This window comes from Morone saxatilis, unplaced genomic scaffold, assembly GCF_004916995.1.
Source record: "Morone saxatilis isolate NCDOM2014 unplaced genomic scaffold, NCSU_SB_2.0 Contig22, whole genome shotgun sequence".
Classification (NCBI taxonomy): domain Eukaryota; kingdom Metazoa; phylum Chordata; class Actinopteri; family Moronidae; genus Morone; species Morone saxatilis.
In genome coordinates, this window is record NW_023339785.1 from 14,284,626 (window position 1) to 14,304,652 (window position 20,027).

At 39.7% G+C, this 20,027-nt stretch overlaps 1 protein-coding gene across 1 annotated transcript in view; it reads left to right on the plus strand.

Moving 5' to 3' along the window:
• Window positions 1–20,027, plus strand: part of LOC118333861 (dedicator of cytokinesis protein 2-like) — a gene marked incomplete in the record, with an annotated part of 95,202 nt that overhangs the window by 22,311 nt on the left and 52,864 nt on the right. The window contains 4 exon segments of the mRNA XM_035669663.1: window positions 1,874–1,981; window positions 2,385–2,455; window positions 4,385–4,491; window positions 18,812–18,954. Of these exon segments, the coding sequence (XP_035525556.1) occupies window positions 1,874–1,981; window positions 2,385–2,455; window positions 4,385–4,491; window positions 18,812–18,954 (429 nt within the window).

Here is a 20,027-nt window from a genome sequence, read left to right on the forward strand (position 1 = left end):
AAGATGGGGTGCTGAGTACATTAATGAGAAATAAAATGAACTTTTTTGATTTTAGCAAATGGCTGCAATGAAACAAAGAGTGAAAAATTTAAAGGGGTCTGAATACTTTCCGTACCCACTGTATACTTAGCAGTATGACTTTTTGGTTTCATGATCTTTGAGCTTCGTATGTAAAATGTATTGACTTAAGTTTTAAAGGGCAATATAGCACCTTCATGTTTTAATGCATTTTCAATCATTTAAACAAGATGTTGGAACTGCAGCCAATTCAGTTGGTGCCCCATTTCCATAAAAACACAAGAATTTAGGTGTATTTTCACTTGTTTGTAGATTACTCTGAACTTCAAAAACATTATCATTACCAACTTGGAATCAGTTTAAACTGTGATAAAATTGACTGCTGCAGAATAATTTACATCCCAGTGGAGTGGAGAAATAATAGAATGTTTAAAAGCAAGACAATGGGGCGTCAATACAAAACAGGGCTTGTTTGTTTAATGTATTGATGTATGTCTTGGCTTAAAGATTGCTACACAAAAACTCACCTGTTTATTAGAGTCAGGGCTTCCATAAGTATATGTTTTAGTGAAAGAAAAACAACCTATGTAAGATGAAGAATCAGCTTATTAAGCATGATGATCCCTCGAGTTATTGTAAGGCGGCACCAAATTGTAGGTTCATTCAATTAATTTTGGCTATCAAAATTGGCAAAGATAATAACGAAATTTTTTTTAAAAAGAAATTTTAATTCATGTCTAAGTTCCTCAAGACACCACCCTTAAAGGAGGGAAAACAATTGCCCACAATTACCATATCAATAGTGGGTACGGTGAAGGATTCGGAGCTCTACATAGAAGAGGCTGGCATCCCCCACTTTTGTGCTACATTAAACAGTCCAGTATATACACAAGCATTTATTAAAGAAATATTAAAAGGAAGCACACATAATATGTGTGTATGTGTGTGAGTGAGTGTGTGGTTGCATGGCAGAAAAAATGTGTCTGTGTCTTAGTTCTGACTGTATGTTCAGCTGAGTATGAAACACCCGTTGGTCTGAGACACAAGGTGAAGCAGAAGGTTTGGGTTTCCTCTCCACATGTGTGGTTGTTTTTAAGGCAAATTTAAGGCAAATATGTGTGTGTGATCTTAGGTTAATTGCATTGAAAAGACTTTGTGTGGAACATTAACTAGCATCACCTTAGTGGTGTAGTAGAGAACTGGGGTTGCCCAGTAACCTAATATCAACCATAACAAGATTACAACAATAAGTACATTATGCTTAGCTGTGAACACTGTTAAGTTATGTGAATCAATATGCACTGTACGTTACCTAACCAGATCACATCGAGGTTCAGAGAGCCACGGTGAGCTTGAGGAGAAAAGAGTAAAAGTGATCAAACAGTTTTGCTGCGGCTGCTCACCAGGGGGTATCAGGTTATGGTCACAGGAAGTGACCGTCATGATAAAACATATAACATATTTATAGGTCCCAGTGGTCCTAACCTGTATGCACTTACAGTCAGTTATATTGTTCATATTGTTATATGTTTAAGTTATTGCCTCACTCAATAAACTTTCTATATTTCTGTTGCACAGAAAAAATGTAAAAGAAACCCCATCAAAATTGAGCTTCTTGTCAGCTGACTTTGTTTTGACCCTTGTGTTTTAATCTGTCTCTCCACACCTTACCGTCACTGATTATTCAGCTCCCCTGTTGTTTTGTCTCATCTTTCAATTCCTTTCTTAATGTGTTTCGCCTCCTTCATCCTCTCTCCATCTCCCTTGCTAATCATGTCACGTCATGCTTTCTCCCTTTCTGCCCTCCTCTGTGTTTCCTGTGGCATTTCCATTAATTTCCTCCTGTCCTCCTAGGCTGTACGAAGGGAAGGAGCAGGCAGACTTTGAGGAGTCACTGAGGAGGCTATTTGAGTCCATCAACAGCCTGATGAGAACAGACTACACCACCACTCTGCTGCTCAGGGTAATTACACACGCTCACCCATCCTTCACCACGTAGTACTCCTCTTTACATTCTACTTGTCCTTATCCTTACCCCATTTTCTTACTTTTCTGCTTCTTCTTCTGTTGTTTTGTATTTCCTGTCTGTCCCTGTCTCAGCTTTATACTCAAACTTGATCTCTCAGTCTGATTAATGCTTAATGTCCTCTCATTCTCACTACTGGCGGACCTACAAACAGATCGAGTCACAAAATGTTAGACATTTTTGACAAGTGGCCCTGTGAAAAATAAAGAAGGCCTTTTCTCACACTTGTGATGAGAGACTGTTTGATGGCAAAGTCACCTTCCATTCACCAACAACTTCCACAGGATTTCAAGACAGTCATTAAACGGTGTTTACTTGTGGTGTGTGTGTGTGTCATCAGGTCGCTGCTCTGAAGTACCTGCCAACAGTCCTGCATGATGTTGAGAAAGTGTTTGATGCCAAACTCCTCAGGTAAGCTTACCTTTAAAAAACACAAACACAAACAAACACACAAAGACACACACACAGACAAACACACACTAGTGCCTTATCTTTGGTCTCATTCAGGGACACTGACAGAGAGGATATATGGAGCTTTCAGCTTAGCTCAAGTTTTCGTCTTGGCTTTGTTCAGTGACCCCCATCCTTCTGTCACCCACACATTCCATCCTGGTCGAGCTTTACCTTCTTTATCAGGTGATAAAAATCTCATCAAACTGACATATACACAAGGACATACACTCAAACACACTCTGCACCTCCTCCTTGCTCTCTTGACTGAATTGACAATTTCAGTGAAACCATCAAACAAAACCCATTTGAACCTCTTCTCTCTCCTCTTCGCTTGTTTAACCTCTCTTTGACCCAGAATCAAACTTATGATATACTCTTTAGCTCAGGAAATGACCTCAGAGTATATACTTTACCAGATGGGGCATTTTTTTCCAAAGGAAAGACACTGTATTTGTCCTCTAGCAATTCCACAACCAAACATGGATCCATTGTCTTGGTATGATCTTATTATTTTACAGAAATAATAATATTTAATTGATGTTTTCTGGACTTGTCACATTCAATTTCAAACAACCTCGCCCCCATAATTTATTTTTTTACCTTTCTGTGACCTCTGCGTGCTTTTTTGTGTGTGGATATGTATGCTTGTGGATTATTCTCATCTACCATTTCAGTCCCTTGAGTGGCTCAGTGTCAACACAGCATCAAAAAGGTGCTACCTTTAACACCAAACAGACACAAGCTAATACACACATGCACAGGTAGAAAGGTGATGAGGAGCAGAGAGTTAAAAATCAGCGCACATATTCTCACTTTCTGTCATTTCTCTTTCTCTCTCCTACACAGACATTAATTCACCCTTATTGTTTGTCTTCTCCACTTTTTTACACACACATGCACAAAAATACCCGAGCCATCTAAACTTGAAAGTAAGGTCCCTATTGCATTCCTGATCAGAATTGCCTCAGGCAGAGTCTCCAAAAGCAAGCTATGTGAATTACAATGACGTGCATGAGGTGGACATCAAAGCTTTGTCTCATCCTCTGTATAGTCCCATTACTTGTAGACTCACCTGTAGTGTGATCCACAAAGTGGTACAAGCACATACATTGTCCGTTATGCATGTGTTTTGTTTGCTGTCTGTGTCCTTTGTATCTCCATGTGGAAATAGGCTGATATTTTGGGTTTTAATTAAATTCAGCTCAGATGATTAGTGGGCCTGATAAGTCTCTACTGAGCCTCTGTGCCCCAGCGTGTCCTCGTGCCAGCTTATGCACATCAAAAGTCATACAAACCTTTTTGTTGTGTTTGGGTTTGGGAGCAGAGGTGATGCATTTCATTCTTTCATACCATTACTGAAAGTGCTTTTGCAACCTGTGTGGCATGATTTAGGGAGAGAGACAAATGGAGACAGAGGGTTTGCCATGCTCTGAGCATTCAATCTTTCTAAGTGGCATCAGGGCTTGCAACCAGCCTGTTTAATTATTCTAAAATTGAATTTTGGGTGGAGGATGACTCAAACCTGTGTCTTCATTAAAGTGTGGTTAGACTTTGGCTAATTTGTTTTCATGCAGACGTCACTGCTCTGCTCATGTCTATGCTGCACAACCATTGCTTTTAGTGGTTGCATATTGTACAACCTTAGAGAACTGATGTTTAAAACTTCACTTACTAAAATAGGTTTGTGTTTTCCATCTTTGAATCAGTTACGTTTGTGGGTATAAATAGAGTTTTTTAGTTAAAATTCAAAACTCTTGCAGTAATTTGTAGAAACAAATTCTTGAATATTTATTGTGCTCATTTTCTAGAAAACAAACTTGTTGCTCTTCCCCTATAATGATCTTGCTGATTATTTATTCCACCGCCTATGGCTTTCTCTCTCTCCAGTCAGTTGCTGCATGACTTTTATTCCTGCATCCCCCCTGAGACACTCCAGAAGCAGAAGGTGGCCTCCATGACTGAAATTGTCAGCAGCCAAATCTTCCAGAAAAAAGGTGTGTAATTTTTTTTTTACAGTTACAGGCCTCAGCACTGATCTACTAACCAGTGGCAGACTTAATGGTTGTGTGGAGAACCAATCACAGACGTGCACAGTACCAAACAACTGCCAACCCATTCTGTGTGAAATCCTACAGAGCATTAGTTGCTTATCACTTAAAGGTCGAGATCACATTAAAAGGTCTATTATACAGTGAGTAATTCCATCCCAACGACAGGACTGGGCAGACAGCTGTTCCCACTGTACTTTATGACCAGTAAGGGAGTTGCTTTGCTTTAAAGGTTTTATCTTGATACAGCACAGTGGATAAAAGTGTGGCGCTAATACTGCAAGGGTAATGTTCCATTCCCTGTAGGGCAATCCAATAAAGCACTCTGGATAAAAGCATCAGCCAAATGGTGAAAGGAGACACTGGTGTTTATGCATTTATGTTTTATTTGGTTTACTGCAACGTACACTCAAATTCAAATCAGTTTCGTTTATATAAAATTGATTGGACCAGACACAATCACAATTTTTTAGTTTTGAATTTACCTGATTTACCTTATTTATTTGTATATTAGATTTAAAAAAATACAGGATAAAGCTACCTAATTATCTGCTTCTTTGGTTAGCATTCAAATATATAAGATATGGGTATTTACTTTTACTCTGGGGCTATTTCCTATTGAGATAAAGAAAACAATATGGATATTTGATGTTGATGCTGTACACACAATTTCAGTGTTGCTATGTTCACTTCCACTGGCATTACAATCAGTGCAATGTACCCCAGTCAGATACCGTCTTATTACAATCAGGTGCCACTTGTACCTTTTTTATGTACTCCTCTGCTGATGATAAAGGTCGCTCCAAGTCCCGCTTGCTGAGATTGAACAGTTTTGAGGCTAAAACAACATTGAGCTAAACAGATATTTGTAAGTCATTGGCAGTATCTGATGGTTTGTTTTGTCCTTGCGGCATTGACGTTCCGTCTCCACCCAGACTGAAAACGTCCATGAACCTTATTGCAAGCAAAATGAGTATACTGTTCACGCCTCAGTGGCTGTTGTTGAATATAGAGAAAGATAAGTGTTATCCATATTAATGTCACAGGTGATACCTTTTGTCTGCCAATGAGAGAAAGTAATATCACCTAATGTTTGAAGCTGTTAAGAAGTGTTTGCAGAACTTGTCACTAGACTTGGCATAATTGCCAGGGACATATGATTTTGTCTCTATCGTACGTTTAGTGCACTGCACATCAATGATCCACCCCCTTCCTCTGTTCAGCTCTATTATGTCTGTCTAACTTGCTTGTAGTGGGCTGATAAGCGGTGGTTTCCACTGCATAGGACCACACGGTGATGGATGGAGTGGGCTAATATTGTGCTGCCGTATAATACAGTCTCGCTAAGTGGGCCTGTAATCAGACCTCTGCAGTGCAAACGGAAGAATTGCAAGTAGACTTTGAGCGATTGTGGTATAGACCAAATTTGGAGACAGAAATCGGTTGGAGTGGGGCTTAGATGGGATACGTGCTGGACAGATTCAGTCATATCATGGACATTGCTCCATGTGTGCATGAATGCATTCCCATACACAGCCTGAAAACACATTTGTATGTATTTGTTTAGGAGTGACTGATGACACTATATCTGGGTGTGAGTGTAAGTGCATTTCATTGTTTGTGCAATGGTGCATGCTAAATGGGTGTGTGCGCTGCCTTGAATATTGTTTTTGTCCAGTGTAGCAGTGGGTCCGTTCATCAGTCAGTTGCTGCCAGCCAAGTCAGTAGTCGGTCCAGGATACGGCCCTTTGGTATTGATCCTGGCTCAGATGATTGATTCCCCGGGGGGTTAGACGACAGCCTTGGCCCTCTGGCTAGCTGTCAACACGCTCAGAGTCACACTCTGTCACCAGGAAAGTATGGAGGAAGTAGGGAGAATGAGGAAAGAGATGGAATTAAAGTAATTGGACTGATGGGGACGACAGGTAGAGAAAGAGAGAGCAGGATAAAGAGGAAGGAATGTAGGGCATCATGCCAAAATGCTATATATCAATTTTGACAAACAAAGACCTTTAAATTATCAGTCTATTAATAAAAAAGAGATAACTGTTCTGCAACTATTGTGGAAGCAGTTTTTTGTGGAAATTACTTTTGGCTCCAGGTAAGGTGTTTTGAATTCATGCCAAGAGTCATTTTGAGTGTTTGTCATTTTTGAAATTCTGGAAGTCTCCTTTTGAATAAAACTCTTCAAATGCAAAAATGATGGAGATGGAGTCAGGCAGAGGTAGTGGGGAGACCAAAGAGATAAGACAAAACTGAGGAAGAAAGCATGGAAAATAGAGGAGTTTATTTGCAAAGGTGGGGGGAGAGAGGAAGGATTGTTGCAAAAAACCAAAAACAAATTGAGACCGGGAAAAGAGGGAAGAGGGATAACATGATGATTGGTAAAGTTGGGGCAGGGGCAGTGTGATACGTAAAGGGATGGGAAAGATGGATGACAGAGGAGTGGGGAAGAGACAAAGGCTGGTTAAAAAAGTAGGAACAAGGGATTTGAGACAGATAAAGACAGAGGAGAGAACAGGTGGATAGTGTTGCTGAGAGAAAACAAAATAGCTTGGGGAGGGCGAAAAAATAAGAGTTTGTGAGACTGGCCTTGTTTTGGTATTAAACAGTCCAAAAGTGATTAAAGTTTGAGGCCTGTTCACACACAGTCTATCAGGAAACCTGCATGCTGTTGGTCAGAGATACCTAACCCCCCCTCTGCTCTCTTCTCTCCATGCTCTGGCATGGGGCTTATTTATTTATTTGTTCATTTATACATTGGTCCAATCTATCTCCATCCCTGCCTCACCAAATGAGGGCTGACACTCAGTCTAATTGAGATGCATTTTAGCATTGGGATGCTAATCAGAGGGCTTGTATGCTAGGGTGCCATTCGCCCAGGAGGCTGAAATATGCAGCAGAGCTAAATTATATATTTATAATAGCTAATGGCCCCCGGTGTCCTATCACTGCACTGCAATACATATTTAATAACCCCTACCTGTCTGTCGGACTGTCTGTCTGAGCAGGCCTGCTAAGCTCACTCTCCAGGGAAAAATGTCAAGCCACTGACAGTATAGGAGAGATGAGATGATGGAAGGAGATGGTATGTGTGTGTGTCACTGTGAGGCATCACTTGCTTGCTCATGTTTGATAGAGAGTGAGAATAAACAATCTTACTGTATATATATTTTTAGAAATCTGTGAATTCACTGACCTGTATATGATGATATACCTGTTAGATATAAAAACAGATTTAAAAAATGCAAAAATCTGCACCATTGAAATTTAACCACTATACTTTTCCTTTCCTTTTTTTTCTCTCCCCCTGACAGTACTTGGAGATGCATAATAGACAGCACATTTGCGTTTGCTCCACAGTTTTTTCCTCACGTAGTGTTATTGCAAGATTTTCAGAGCTGTCCTCATTGCAAGAGGACATTGTTTACTGCAAACTGCATTGGTCAGCATCTTCTTTCAGCAAAAAAAAAACCTTTGGGTGGGGACTAAAATTTGGATGAAAATTGGTTTACTAAATAAATCTGCCCCTTTATGGGTATATTTTAGGAAAAATCAACAAAAATCATAAAAATCAACCAAATGTACACTGTCCCTATGTATGTAAGACTGTTACATAGTTATATGTAAGGTTGTTTAAAAATAGCTTAAAATAGCAGTTTCTATTTTTGTAATGAGGTCCTGTCACATTGTCACATGTATTCATTTTTCTCCAAAGCTGGTTAGTAATGAATGTACATGTGCTTGTGTGTGTGTGTGTGTGTGTTTTCATGTGTGTTTGCGTGCCTGTTCTGTGTCCAACTTGCTGATTTTGCCTGTCCATGTATTTGGCTTTCTCATGACTGGTTGCATCCATGGGCAGTGTTTGAAGGGATTGGATTTTTTTTTTCTCTTGCTCAAAAATACCCCTCTGATTTATTCAGCATACGCTCAAGGGATTAAGGGTCTTGGCAAGCAAATACTGTATACACACACAAACACTCACAATGCAGGCATACACATGCTGGTACACATACACAGATACACATGTGCATCCTGTCATACGGGTTAATCTGGTTTTGAGACAAAATTTAATTTACGAGACGCATTATGGCTCAATTTAGGCAAATTACAATGCTGTCAGGCAATCACTGGGACAGATTGAGAGCATCAACGCTGATAAAGGGGGGAAAAATAATGAGAGATCAGGGAGAGCAAAGAGCAGAGGGACGAGTCTGTCATTTTGTTTGCCCACTCATTTCCTAGAGCTGGTCAAAGCCCCCTATTCAATCCACCAACTCCCTGTGTTTTCTCAGCCAGGCTGCTATTTGCCTTCCTCCATCTGTACAGCTGGAGAAAAGACTGCAGTCATGTCACTTGTCTTGTACAACATATTAAATAGATTAAAAGAAACCCCATATGTGTCGGTGTAATGCTCTTGTAAGATGAATGGTTACAGCTCAGAATCTCCATGACTGATTTAAAAAATAACCCATAATACAGAAAATCTGAAAAGCTATGTAAGCATTTTTAAAAATGTATCGTTCCTATCAGTCCGTATAAACACCAGCAATCTCATTACTTAAATTGCTTGCGTTTTACTGCAGAGCATTATACAGTATTGTTGACATTGTTCACACCCATGTCTGTATTTCCCGCTGCTGTGATTACTTAACAGATGCATGTCAGTGCTTGATGAATATGGATGAGTGATGTACTGTACAGTTATTATCGTCAGGATTTAATCAGTGCTGAGTGATATCGGTTGTCCCAACATTCTCTACCAATCAGCATTAGTGACAGGTCACTTTGGGTCCCAGTTATAATGATACTGAATGTGGTTTGCTGTGTCTGGCTTCTAAGAGAGCTTTAGATGACAAAGATATTACCATGTAACCACACAGGCTGGCTCTCTGGCTATGAATCTAGACTTATACCCTCTTTACTCCATGGTGTTTGTCAGTATCTTGCTTTAACTAAATCTCCTGTAAAAAGTATTCTTAATAGTGGAAAGCTGGTATGTGAGATATATTGTGTGTGTTAGGGTTACCCTGAGGGTAAGTGTTTGCATGTGACCTGCATTTATTGATATGTATTTCTCCTGGCCTTTCTCAAAGCAGCTGGTTGAGCTGTAATTTCAAAGCTGTTCGTATCACTGCTGCTCAGGTTGTGTGAGTGTGCATGTGTGTGTAACAGGTTGCTTGGTGGTCCAATAAGCCCCTGTGTGCCCATATGCCGCATCCTGAGCTATAGAGAAATATTAAGAGACAGACATGTGAATCATAAAAAAACATAATTGTCATATGCTTCTGTGTCCCCTCAGGCTGTCTCTCTGTTCTGCTCCTTATTAACCACAGTATGTCTTTACTGCATTATTCTTTTCTCTTTTATTTTTATACCTCTGTGCCAGTGAAAGCCATGGCCAGAGGCATTATGTTTTCAGGTTGTCTGTCTGTCCGTCTCACTTTTCACTTCATATTACATGTATGAACATCCACAGTACTGTTCACACAGTCTCCATTGTTTTTCATCAACATCAACATGAAAATAAGCTTCACATTCTTCCTACATTGTTAATTAAACACAACATAATACATTTTGATTCTGCATGGCACAGTCATATCCTTTAGTCTCCTCAGTTCCACTTGATGGAGGCCAAAGATTGTTGTCAGGTTGTTTTGTGCATGATCAGGGCAAGCAAGTTTTAATTTATTAAACTGGCTTAGTTTGTCAGAATTGTTCATGCTCCGGGAGTTCTTGCAGGCTTGTCGTAAAATTGAGAAACTGTCATTCAGCTTTCCATTAGCAACCTCTCGAGTGCTGCAAAGGTCACAGGGACACCTGGGGGAATCAGTTCTTCGGTCTAAAATTCTTCATCATCACATAACCATCTTTATCACGCTACAATCATAAGATCCATTGGTTTTGCTGATAGTGATTGTTGTTGCACCATGTGACCAAGCTCAATAAAATACACTTAATACTTTGCCGTTTACAATTCCTTCAAAGTCTTCACTACATATATTATGCGAGTCTGTACAGACATGGATGTAAACTGTAATGTGACTGGTTGCAGAGACATACCACTGCAACATTCCTCTTCTCGTCTCTTTTCTGCTCTTTTCTCTCTACTCTTACCTCCTGCTGTGTCTTGTTCTTATATATTATTTTATGCTGTGCTACATTACATTAGCTTCAGTTACATCACATTAAGGTTCATGTCACGCCTTACTGTAACTGCATCGAGATCACGCTCACAAACACACAACAAAAACTGCCTGCCATACCTGTCAGAGAATTATGAATATAAATTGGGTACAATAAGTGTTGTGTGTGTGTGTGTGTTTGTGTGTTATAATGTGTGTTTGGGTGTTTGACAGCAGAGTAGCCATCTGCCACAAATGATTTTTGACTGTTGTTGTACAGGCTGACCCAAAATAGCTGTGCTTACTGTAGAGCTGTGGGCTGATCGTTCCAGAAGGTTAATGAGAGAGAGGGAGGTAGTTTCTGTCATTCATTCAGAGTCTGCAGAGACTGCAGTTTGGGAGGTTGTGGAATGAGACAGTGGTAGAAAAGAGGGATGAGGCTAATGGAGCAAAGTGAATGGAGTTTAATCATTTTGGGAGATGCCTCTGTCTCACACCCTTCTACTGTCTCATTTATATTCTAATCCATGCTTGTATCTGTGGGTTGATCTCGATGGAAGCTGAACGCAGACAAGGACAGTGGAGGGACATAACGGTCAGTGTATCAACACACTTACCAATTAATTCATTTGGTACAGATGTGAGACAGGAAGAACCTGACAGAACAGCTTGGTGCTGTCAATAGCCAGCAGCTAAGCGGCGCCTTTCTGTTGTGTTTCTCAGGTTAAAGCAAAATAACATTTCTGGGGATGTTTAAAGCTTAATGATCCCCGTTGGGATGCTGGGTCATTATACAGAAGCACCGATAACAGTACAGTGGATGGCATTGAAGATATTACGACAAACGATTTCAACACTTCAGTAAATTGGAGATAATATAAAGAATAAATGAATAAATATTTACAGATTGAGAATATGTATCACAGTTGTGCTCATCCTGTTATTTAATCTGAACAAATACAAAGCAGGACTTAAAAATTTAAATCAGATAAAGGTTTACCAGAGCCAGCAGCTTGATATATGGCTCTCCTATTAGAGGACATTGGGAATAAGAGAAATGGTTCACTGCAAGTCATTCATCTAACATTGATCTGCCTTTGTTAAATTGATCAAAAACACGGTAGCAACTAATGCTAGCAACAGACTAATTGGTCAATCAATTTAATAGTCATATGGAAGACAGAAAAGAGGAGGAAGGCAGAGAAGAGGGGTGGCAATTAGTGGGTGAGTCATAGTTAGACAGGTGGAAAGAAAGAGAAAGATAATTTGCAGGCTGTTTGAAACAGACGGTGCAATAAATATACGCTGCATCTGGAAGTAAGGCTCAAGGGATTATCTGAATGTTAACAACAGCATCTAGTACATGTTATTCTTGCAACAAATCTTTGCTTTAGTGGTAAACATGCCCAGTTCTGTCTGGATTAAATAGCAAATATTAACACGTATATGGTGTTATACACAGTGTTGGGTAGTAACTCATTACATGTCATCCGGATTACAGAATTAGATCAGAATAACTTTATTAGATTTTTGATCGTATCTTTAAAATATGCCAATTTTAAAAATCATAAAACTTTTTTCATTATAACTAATGCTCTATTAACCGGCTGGGGTGTATAGATCTTGATAGGGAAATAGGGTAAATCTCTTGTTATTCCATTTTGCAATGCGTTTGAGATCAAAGCTGCCACACACATGCCCACACAGCCTATGATTGGTTGACAAGTCGGTAACATTGCCTCTGAATGCTCAACAGACTCAATCCAAGGCATCATTGGATTGCCAGTGGATGGCTAACAACCAACTACAGCAATGGTTTTCAACCACGGAAAAATTTATTTATAATAACAGGAGACATTTGTTGTTATTGATTTGAACTGTAAATACTTAATATGCAAAATTAATTTTATTTCTATTACAAATGTTTTAATATTTTTAAAGAGAAAACATGAATATTTGGGTGGGTTTTTTATTAGATAAAACATTCGTAAACATGTATTATGTCACCAAGTAATTACAAAAATGCCATGTAATTTCTATTCTGTAACTGACTGCATTTCAAAGTAATCTGGCCCAACAATGGTTAGATCTATATTGTTATGTATACTTAGGAGAAAACATGAAGAAAAGCAATTATACTCAAGACAGCACCCCTTACTGTGTTTGTGTTTACTTTGGTTTTGCTGACAGTATTTGTTCTGTGCCAGGTCTTATCAACATCATTTCATTGTGAAAAATGCACTTTCAGGCATCTTATCCAATGTGTATCACCATTACTCAGTGGTGCATTTTATCATCTGTAACTTATTGGCATACACTTTTGGGAGAGCACTCATTCACACAGGCAAGACAATTTTGAGCAAGTCTATGAAAATAATATTACCCCACTAAACCATTTTGTGACAGTTTTCTTGCTTTTACAAATCATACATGTCAAATATATTTTACCACCACACCAAATCGAACCAGCGATTTAAAGAAAAAAAAAGAAGGGAGAGTAGTTTGGATAGACAGGCACAACCTAAATACGAACAGAGGAAATGTAGGGCTTTAAATTTCTTATGGGGTTTAAAGATGGAGCAAGGGAAAAAATGAGAAAGGAGGGAGGAAGACAAATGGAGGGTGGAGGGAGATTGGATGAGAGGAGACACCCACAGTGACACGGAAAGATGAAAAACCTGCTGAGAGAGACATTTAGTCATCACCAAGCGGGAAGACAGTTGGCGTGGTCCCAACCCCCTCTCAACTCAGAAGATTTACTTGTCATTGCGCCTCCAAACCTCCTCATTATCATCTTTTCTATCACTCTATCTTCCCGAAAGCAAGGCACGACAACCAAAGGGAGGGAAGAGAGAGAGAGAGAGGGATGGAGGGAAAGGGAAAGACACCTCTGATTTACATGCCTCTTAGAAACTGATATTGCATCTCATTATCATGTGGTATAGTTTATTGTGTTTGGCTGTCAAATGAAAAAATAGAACAGAGAAAGGATGAGCTGGCTGCTGAGCCATCAAAGCTGCACTCTGTGTGGTGGCCTGCCAGCACTGGCGGCTGTCTGCTCTTACAAACTTGGTAACCCAAACACATAACCACGCTCTCACACAGGCACAAAGAGATTCCAGCTCTTACACATCAAACAGCGGTGAAGCACCAAATCAGACACAAAAAGGACAATTCACACTTGGGCACACATTGGTATTAATAATCAAAGGCAGATTACAGCTTGAATAAATAGACATTTCCAGTTGAATATAGATGAGCACTTGAAGCTCTGTTGGCGAGCGTTTTGAATATGTTGTGTGTGTGCGTGAGCACCTGTGTGTATTTCTGTTTCTTTGAACAAGTGTGTATATCTGCACACGGTGAAAGCTAGATGAGAAAAAGTTCAAATGCATCGCAATGTTTGCCCCAAGACCTCGATTTCCATTTGTCTGTCGGTGCCTGTTGGTGAAGATTTCTTCCGAAGTATGGCTGAATTGATTTACTGCATTGTTGCACCCTGGGCTAAAACACTTAACATACAACTAACAGGCAAGTGCAACATAGAAACACAGGTGTGCATAGAAAAGAGCTAAAATAGTAATTTTAGTCACAATAGTGTGTGACAATGTATCATATAGTACCTTTTCCATTAACAAATAGCTTATCAATTTTATTTTTCATATGTCGTGTTGTATGTGAGTAAAAAGCAACAGCTACATCAGTTCAAATGCCTTCTCTCTCTCTCTTTTTCGCTTTCTTTGGTGCACAGTTCCACAAACACACACACACACACACACACACACTCCCGTTTAGTTGAGCCTCTCAGGCACTCTTTTTAAGTCTGCTTTGTTACAAAGTCACTGCTAGCAAGCTCCACCAAACAGACCTTGGCAAAATGGTTATAGGATTAGGGCCATGACTGGGGTTAGACACTGCCAATCCCAGCAAGGGATGCCGGATTTGTATGCAGCCCGAAAGGAAGTTCTGTCTGAGAGACTCAAACTAGAGCAGATCTAGAGTACATAGCACATGTAGTATGCTCCCTGAGAAGACAGAGGCTTGAGGAGAAGCTTGCGACAACACAGAACTGGAGATTGGTTGGATCACTTAATAGGTATAAAACTACTATGTTACTGAAAGTTTGTGGTGAAATGAATTTTACCTAAAGGCAGTATTATGATGGACTGAATATTAAGTTGATGTCACACATAGGGGGTTCAGCAGAGAGAAAAATAGAAAAAAACAAGCAAAAGATTGAGACAGAGACTGCGTTATACATACAGAAGGGAACCCAAAGAATATAAATAACAGATGAATAAAGTTAAACACACACAAAAGGGAAGCAGCCACCAGGACGGAGAAGAGGATATGCTGGCAGAATCTGCAGATTGTTCGAGGAAGCTACATTTGCAACCTTTTTGCATTTAGGGACCCAATAGATCTAGCATTTGTGCCGAGGTAATCAATTGCATTTTGTCGGTGAACAACTGCTTTTCACAGTGACTGTAAAAGTCCCTCTAGCTCAAATGAGGGCACATTTGTACAGATAGTTAAACAGCTCAGCCAATACAATAGTACTCTTAAGGCTTATTTTGACTCAGTCAAGAAATAAAATCCCACTTAAATTACCTCAGGTGGCTCACCTCGCTGTATGTGCTCTTGCATAGTTTTAAAGTAGTCTAAGAAGAAATGCAAGAGGCATCTATCATGTTTGATTGGACCACTGATGTAAACCACTGTGAGGAGGCTTCATTTGTTTTTCGAAAACAAGAGAACTTACTCATTAGTGGAAGGATGTTATTTTTCATATTCCTCCACTGGTAAGAATGCATATTTCTTCACAGAGAGTGTGTATGGTCAACCACAGTGCAGCAATCATTTCAAATGCCCTCTTAAAGAATGACCTAAACTTGGGAACTGCACACCATTGTAGCTGGAGTTCTTACAAGACTGAAAGCCCAGAGGACCACGATGCAGTTCAAAGAAGTCACTGAGAAAGCTACCATTCTGGCTGAGGCAGCAGATATTAGCATTCCTGATGTTATTCCAGGCCAGGCAAGGCGCTGTAAAATACCTGCAAAGTTAAAGGCGCTGTTCCGCATCAGTGACTGAAGACTATCAGACTCAGAGTCTGGAGGAGCATTATCAAGGCAGCCTGTGCTTCATCATTTTTGCTCATATTCAGGAGTTTCAGAAGCATTTTGAAGGGAAGGCGAGCCTACGTAAAATCAAAACACACTATACACACCCTGACAGACTGTCAAAGTAGGATAGTGGAGATGAGTAAGCTATTCGGTTATTTATGGTTTGTTTAAGTTTTCTGAATTTTTAGATGAGAGGCAGCTGCTGTGTGAACTAAAGTGTGTTTTACTCTGCAAACAGAAGCTCCCAGAAGAGCACAGATTATACAGAAGGAGTTCAAAAAGCATGAGACAGGTTGTTTCTCCAAACTATTCAAATTAGGAAAAATATATACTCTCCCAGTGTCAGCAGGCCCTGTAGAAAGGACGACCAGCAGTTGCCTGCTACCTGATTTTTCCTGAAACTATTCTTTCTGTTTAGAAAATAACCACGATGAAATGGGAAATAAAATGAAGTTCCAATTTCTGTTTGGAGTTTTTCTGTCCCTATTATGCTCCATCTCTAACTTTTTTTTATAATTTTTTATAATCTCTCCCTGATTTTTTTCAGCCAAGGCAGCAATCCATTGTGCAGTGTTAGCTGAGACAAAACTTTTGTATACAAAAACCAGAAATCTTCCAATGTAAAAAGCGTTTTAAAAAGCGCTGAAGTTATCTGTCTAGAAGTATTTGTGTGCTTTAATGTTAATTTTCTAGCTGTACCAAACTGCTCAATGTGCAGTATGCATGGAGCTTCAGTAAATATAAATGTTTAGTAAATTTCCTCTTCCTGTACATTCACATAGGTTCAGGGTACACGTAGACCTTGAAACTCGCTATTGTGGTTATTGTTTCATTTAGCCTGGCTCCTGACACAGTAAAAACAAAAAGCACACAATGTATCACACAACAGGTTACCCTTTCAATTCCCCCACCTGCTCTCTATTTTACTTCCCCTGAACATGTTGCACCTAAAAATATCAGCTAGGTTTATTTCTCAGATCAATAGAAATAAAGAGGCAGGTGGCTTTGGGGTCATTTCACCAGGGAATGGAGTTCTCCACAGGTTTAATAGTACATCCAGCCTCCGGAAGGCAGATGGATTAATTCTCCAGCTCGCACACACAACAATACTGCTATAAAACGCTCATTGTTTTCTCTATCTGAAAGGACAAAAGATGATGAGTTTCTCCTTTGATGGATTAAACAGATTTACAATGGTTATTCAAATACAAAGCAGGTGGCATCTAAAACACCATCCTCTATCTTTTTAAAGGGCACAGACCAGGAAACCTCCCTGCTTCATGTTCTTTAATTCTGACAAAGGGACATTTTTTATTTCAACTTGTACATCATGTGTACAATCTATCATGTCAAATAGATTGAGATGCTACTTTTGTTCTTTCCTAGTGTCTTGTTTAAACCTCCCCCTCCTCCAGTTCGATTTCCTCCACCTGCCCAGGCCCCTCCTCCTTGTCTTCCTTCCATTTCTCTGAGTCATAGAGGGCATTCAGTGACTCATGCGTTTTTCTCCCTCTCTGCATGTTTGTGTGATGGAGTGAGTGTTGTGATGAGGGTCCACTCAGCAGGCGTGCAGGCTTGGCTCAGTTAATAATGGAACTAATGAGCATCAGCCCAAATGAGCTTTTAATGGGCTCCGTCTACCTGCGGCTACAAGAGAGGGATGGGGTGGAGGAAGTGAAGGTGGGGAGGATGGTTACATTGCATTTACAGTTCTCTTATACCATGCGTATTCACATCTGCATAGTACATCATTTATATCCGACCTTGAGGTAAATAATTTGTCTGTGATAGTGTCTATTTTAATCAATGTACTGCTTCTGTGGAGAATCTTCGTAGCATGGCATCCCTAAAAAGCAGAACGCCAGTATTTTTTTCCTCAATACAATATGTAGTTTTAAAAGCCTGGTTTTGTGTCAACAAACTCTGAATAAAGTGAAAAGTTTAAAAAAGACATTTTCAGGGAAACGTCAACTGTTTTGCTAAGCAGATAAAAGGTTTAGCCCTGCATGTTAAATTTGAAGTAACATTGTCTTTGCAGCCGAGAGCAAGGACTGTCTTTCTTGTCGGTGCATTAAGGATATTGTTGGACATCAAATAAACACATTCCTCAGTTTGAAAGCTTAAGACAAAGTAAAGGAAAAAATGCACCCTTGAATATCGTTAGCTTGCAGATTACAAGAAATTGTGATGTTAGAAAAAGTGCTAAAGTCTCACACACATCCCTTTTACTCTGATCCTCCTTTACTTCACTTTCCACGACACTACTTTTGCTACTCAATTCCCCCAGTGATTTTCTGTAATTCCTAGAATGACTTTGTGCAACCCCCCAGAGAAGAGCTGTGACCGTGTAACATCCGTAAAGAATTTAGAGAGTGGTTAAGCACCAGGTGTTACTAATATAAAAATATAACTGATGCCTTCATGTACAGTAAGTTCACATTGACACAGTCTTTTATGGATGTAATCACTGATGATGCATTGCATGTGTGACCAAATTAACACTCGAATTAACTAAAGATTAGGATTAATCAGAGAGATGGAAAAGAGAAAACGTTAGGCCATGGTGATTGATGTGTTGACTGTGTGGCTGACAGAGCAGTAGACATGCATGGAACTGTAAATAGACACTTGATTGATATCACTCCATTGTGCAGTCTGGGGTTAGGGTTGAATTTCATCTTCAGGGTGCAGCAGCATCATTACTCATAGCTCTGTGGGCACAGCTGTCTCCACAGGTGCTGCACCAATTGATGTAAGAGTCCAGGGTTTAGGTTTTGAAGGGTTTTTCAGTGAGAAATTCCATTAAAGTAAATCTTGATGTTGTGACTTTTGATGGTTGTGTTTAAACATATTCATTCTTATTTTTAGGTCATTGCCTGAAAGAAGTAAATAAAATCAATCATGCCTTAATCTTGTCTCACACTATCCAGTTTTTCTGACACGGAGTGCGTGTGTTTATTATTCTGTTTCTGCTTATTAAACCTATCACCATGTGTGGTTTTTGTTTCTTTACAGAGTGCCGTGATGTGTTGTTACCCATGATGCTGCGGGAGCTGAGCGTGGCACTGGTCAGTATGGCTGATGGCCCTCATGATGAGAGGAGAAATAGTCTGGAGCTGCTCAACAACATTCTGGAGGTCCTCAGCAGGGACAATGTGGTGAGACACACAGCAATTTTTGCAGTAAAGAACACATGATCCCTTTTTCACACTTGGCATTAAACTGAATTCTCGGCGATTGTTTCAAAGTAGACATTGTACACATCCAATATGTACGGAGAACATATTGAGATCTGATTGCTTAGGTCATATCTGGATATGGGTAGGGTACAATTGCATTGAGCATAGCGTTGACATTTATATTTTTGACTGCAAGGACATTTTCCTTCTCTCTATACACTTCATTTCTTTCATTTTGAGGTGTTCTGTGTAGTTCTACCTACTATGCAGATATTCCTCCAATATCTTCCCATAGTACATGTATGGCTGTACTGTATGGTTGCATTATTGGTAAAATGTTAGGGTAAAGATTATCCAGCCAATAAATTAGAAGACATTTTCTTTATCTTTTTAGCATCACTGGATGAATTTGAACTACCACTGAGCTCTGTCCACCGCAGTGAAACTTGTCTGTAAATAGCCGTAAGCTGTTTTGTCTTAAGTCATTCAGTCGTGCAATAAAGCAGGCCTTGACCGATTAGAATCAAATTGATTTTGTTTCACGCATGTTTCTGCATGTTAGTCTGTTGAAACAAAATCCAGTTAGCGCCTGAACTAAACACCCTTAATACACACACACACACACACACACACATAGAACAAATACATCACCAATATCCAGCCGTGGGCTTTTTAATTGCTCCTGCAAGTTGTTGACAGCCTGCTGAGTCTTTGAAGTGAAGGAATGGCTTTTTTTCCAGCTCTATTTATTTGGATAACACTAATGAAGCATGAGCCAAGAGAAGAGAGAGAAGTAATGAATGGAGAGGAGTGAATTTGATTAGATGAATTTGCGTCAGTTGAGGTATAAAAGTGAAAGCATGCGGTGGGAGAGTGTCAAAGGGACATGACATGTACAAATACAATCATGTACAAACTAAAAATCCAGCGAAGCACAGCCTTATACAAGTTTTCTGTCAAGCTACATGAGTGCAAAAGTCTGCTATTGGATGACTTATAGGTGTCAGTATTCTCTATAGAAATCTACACACAGTATATTGCCATTTGGTCCT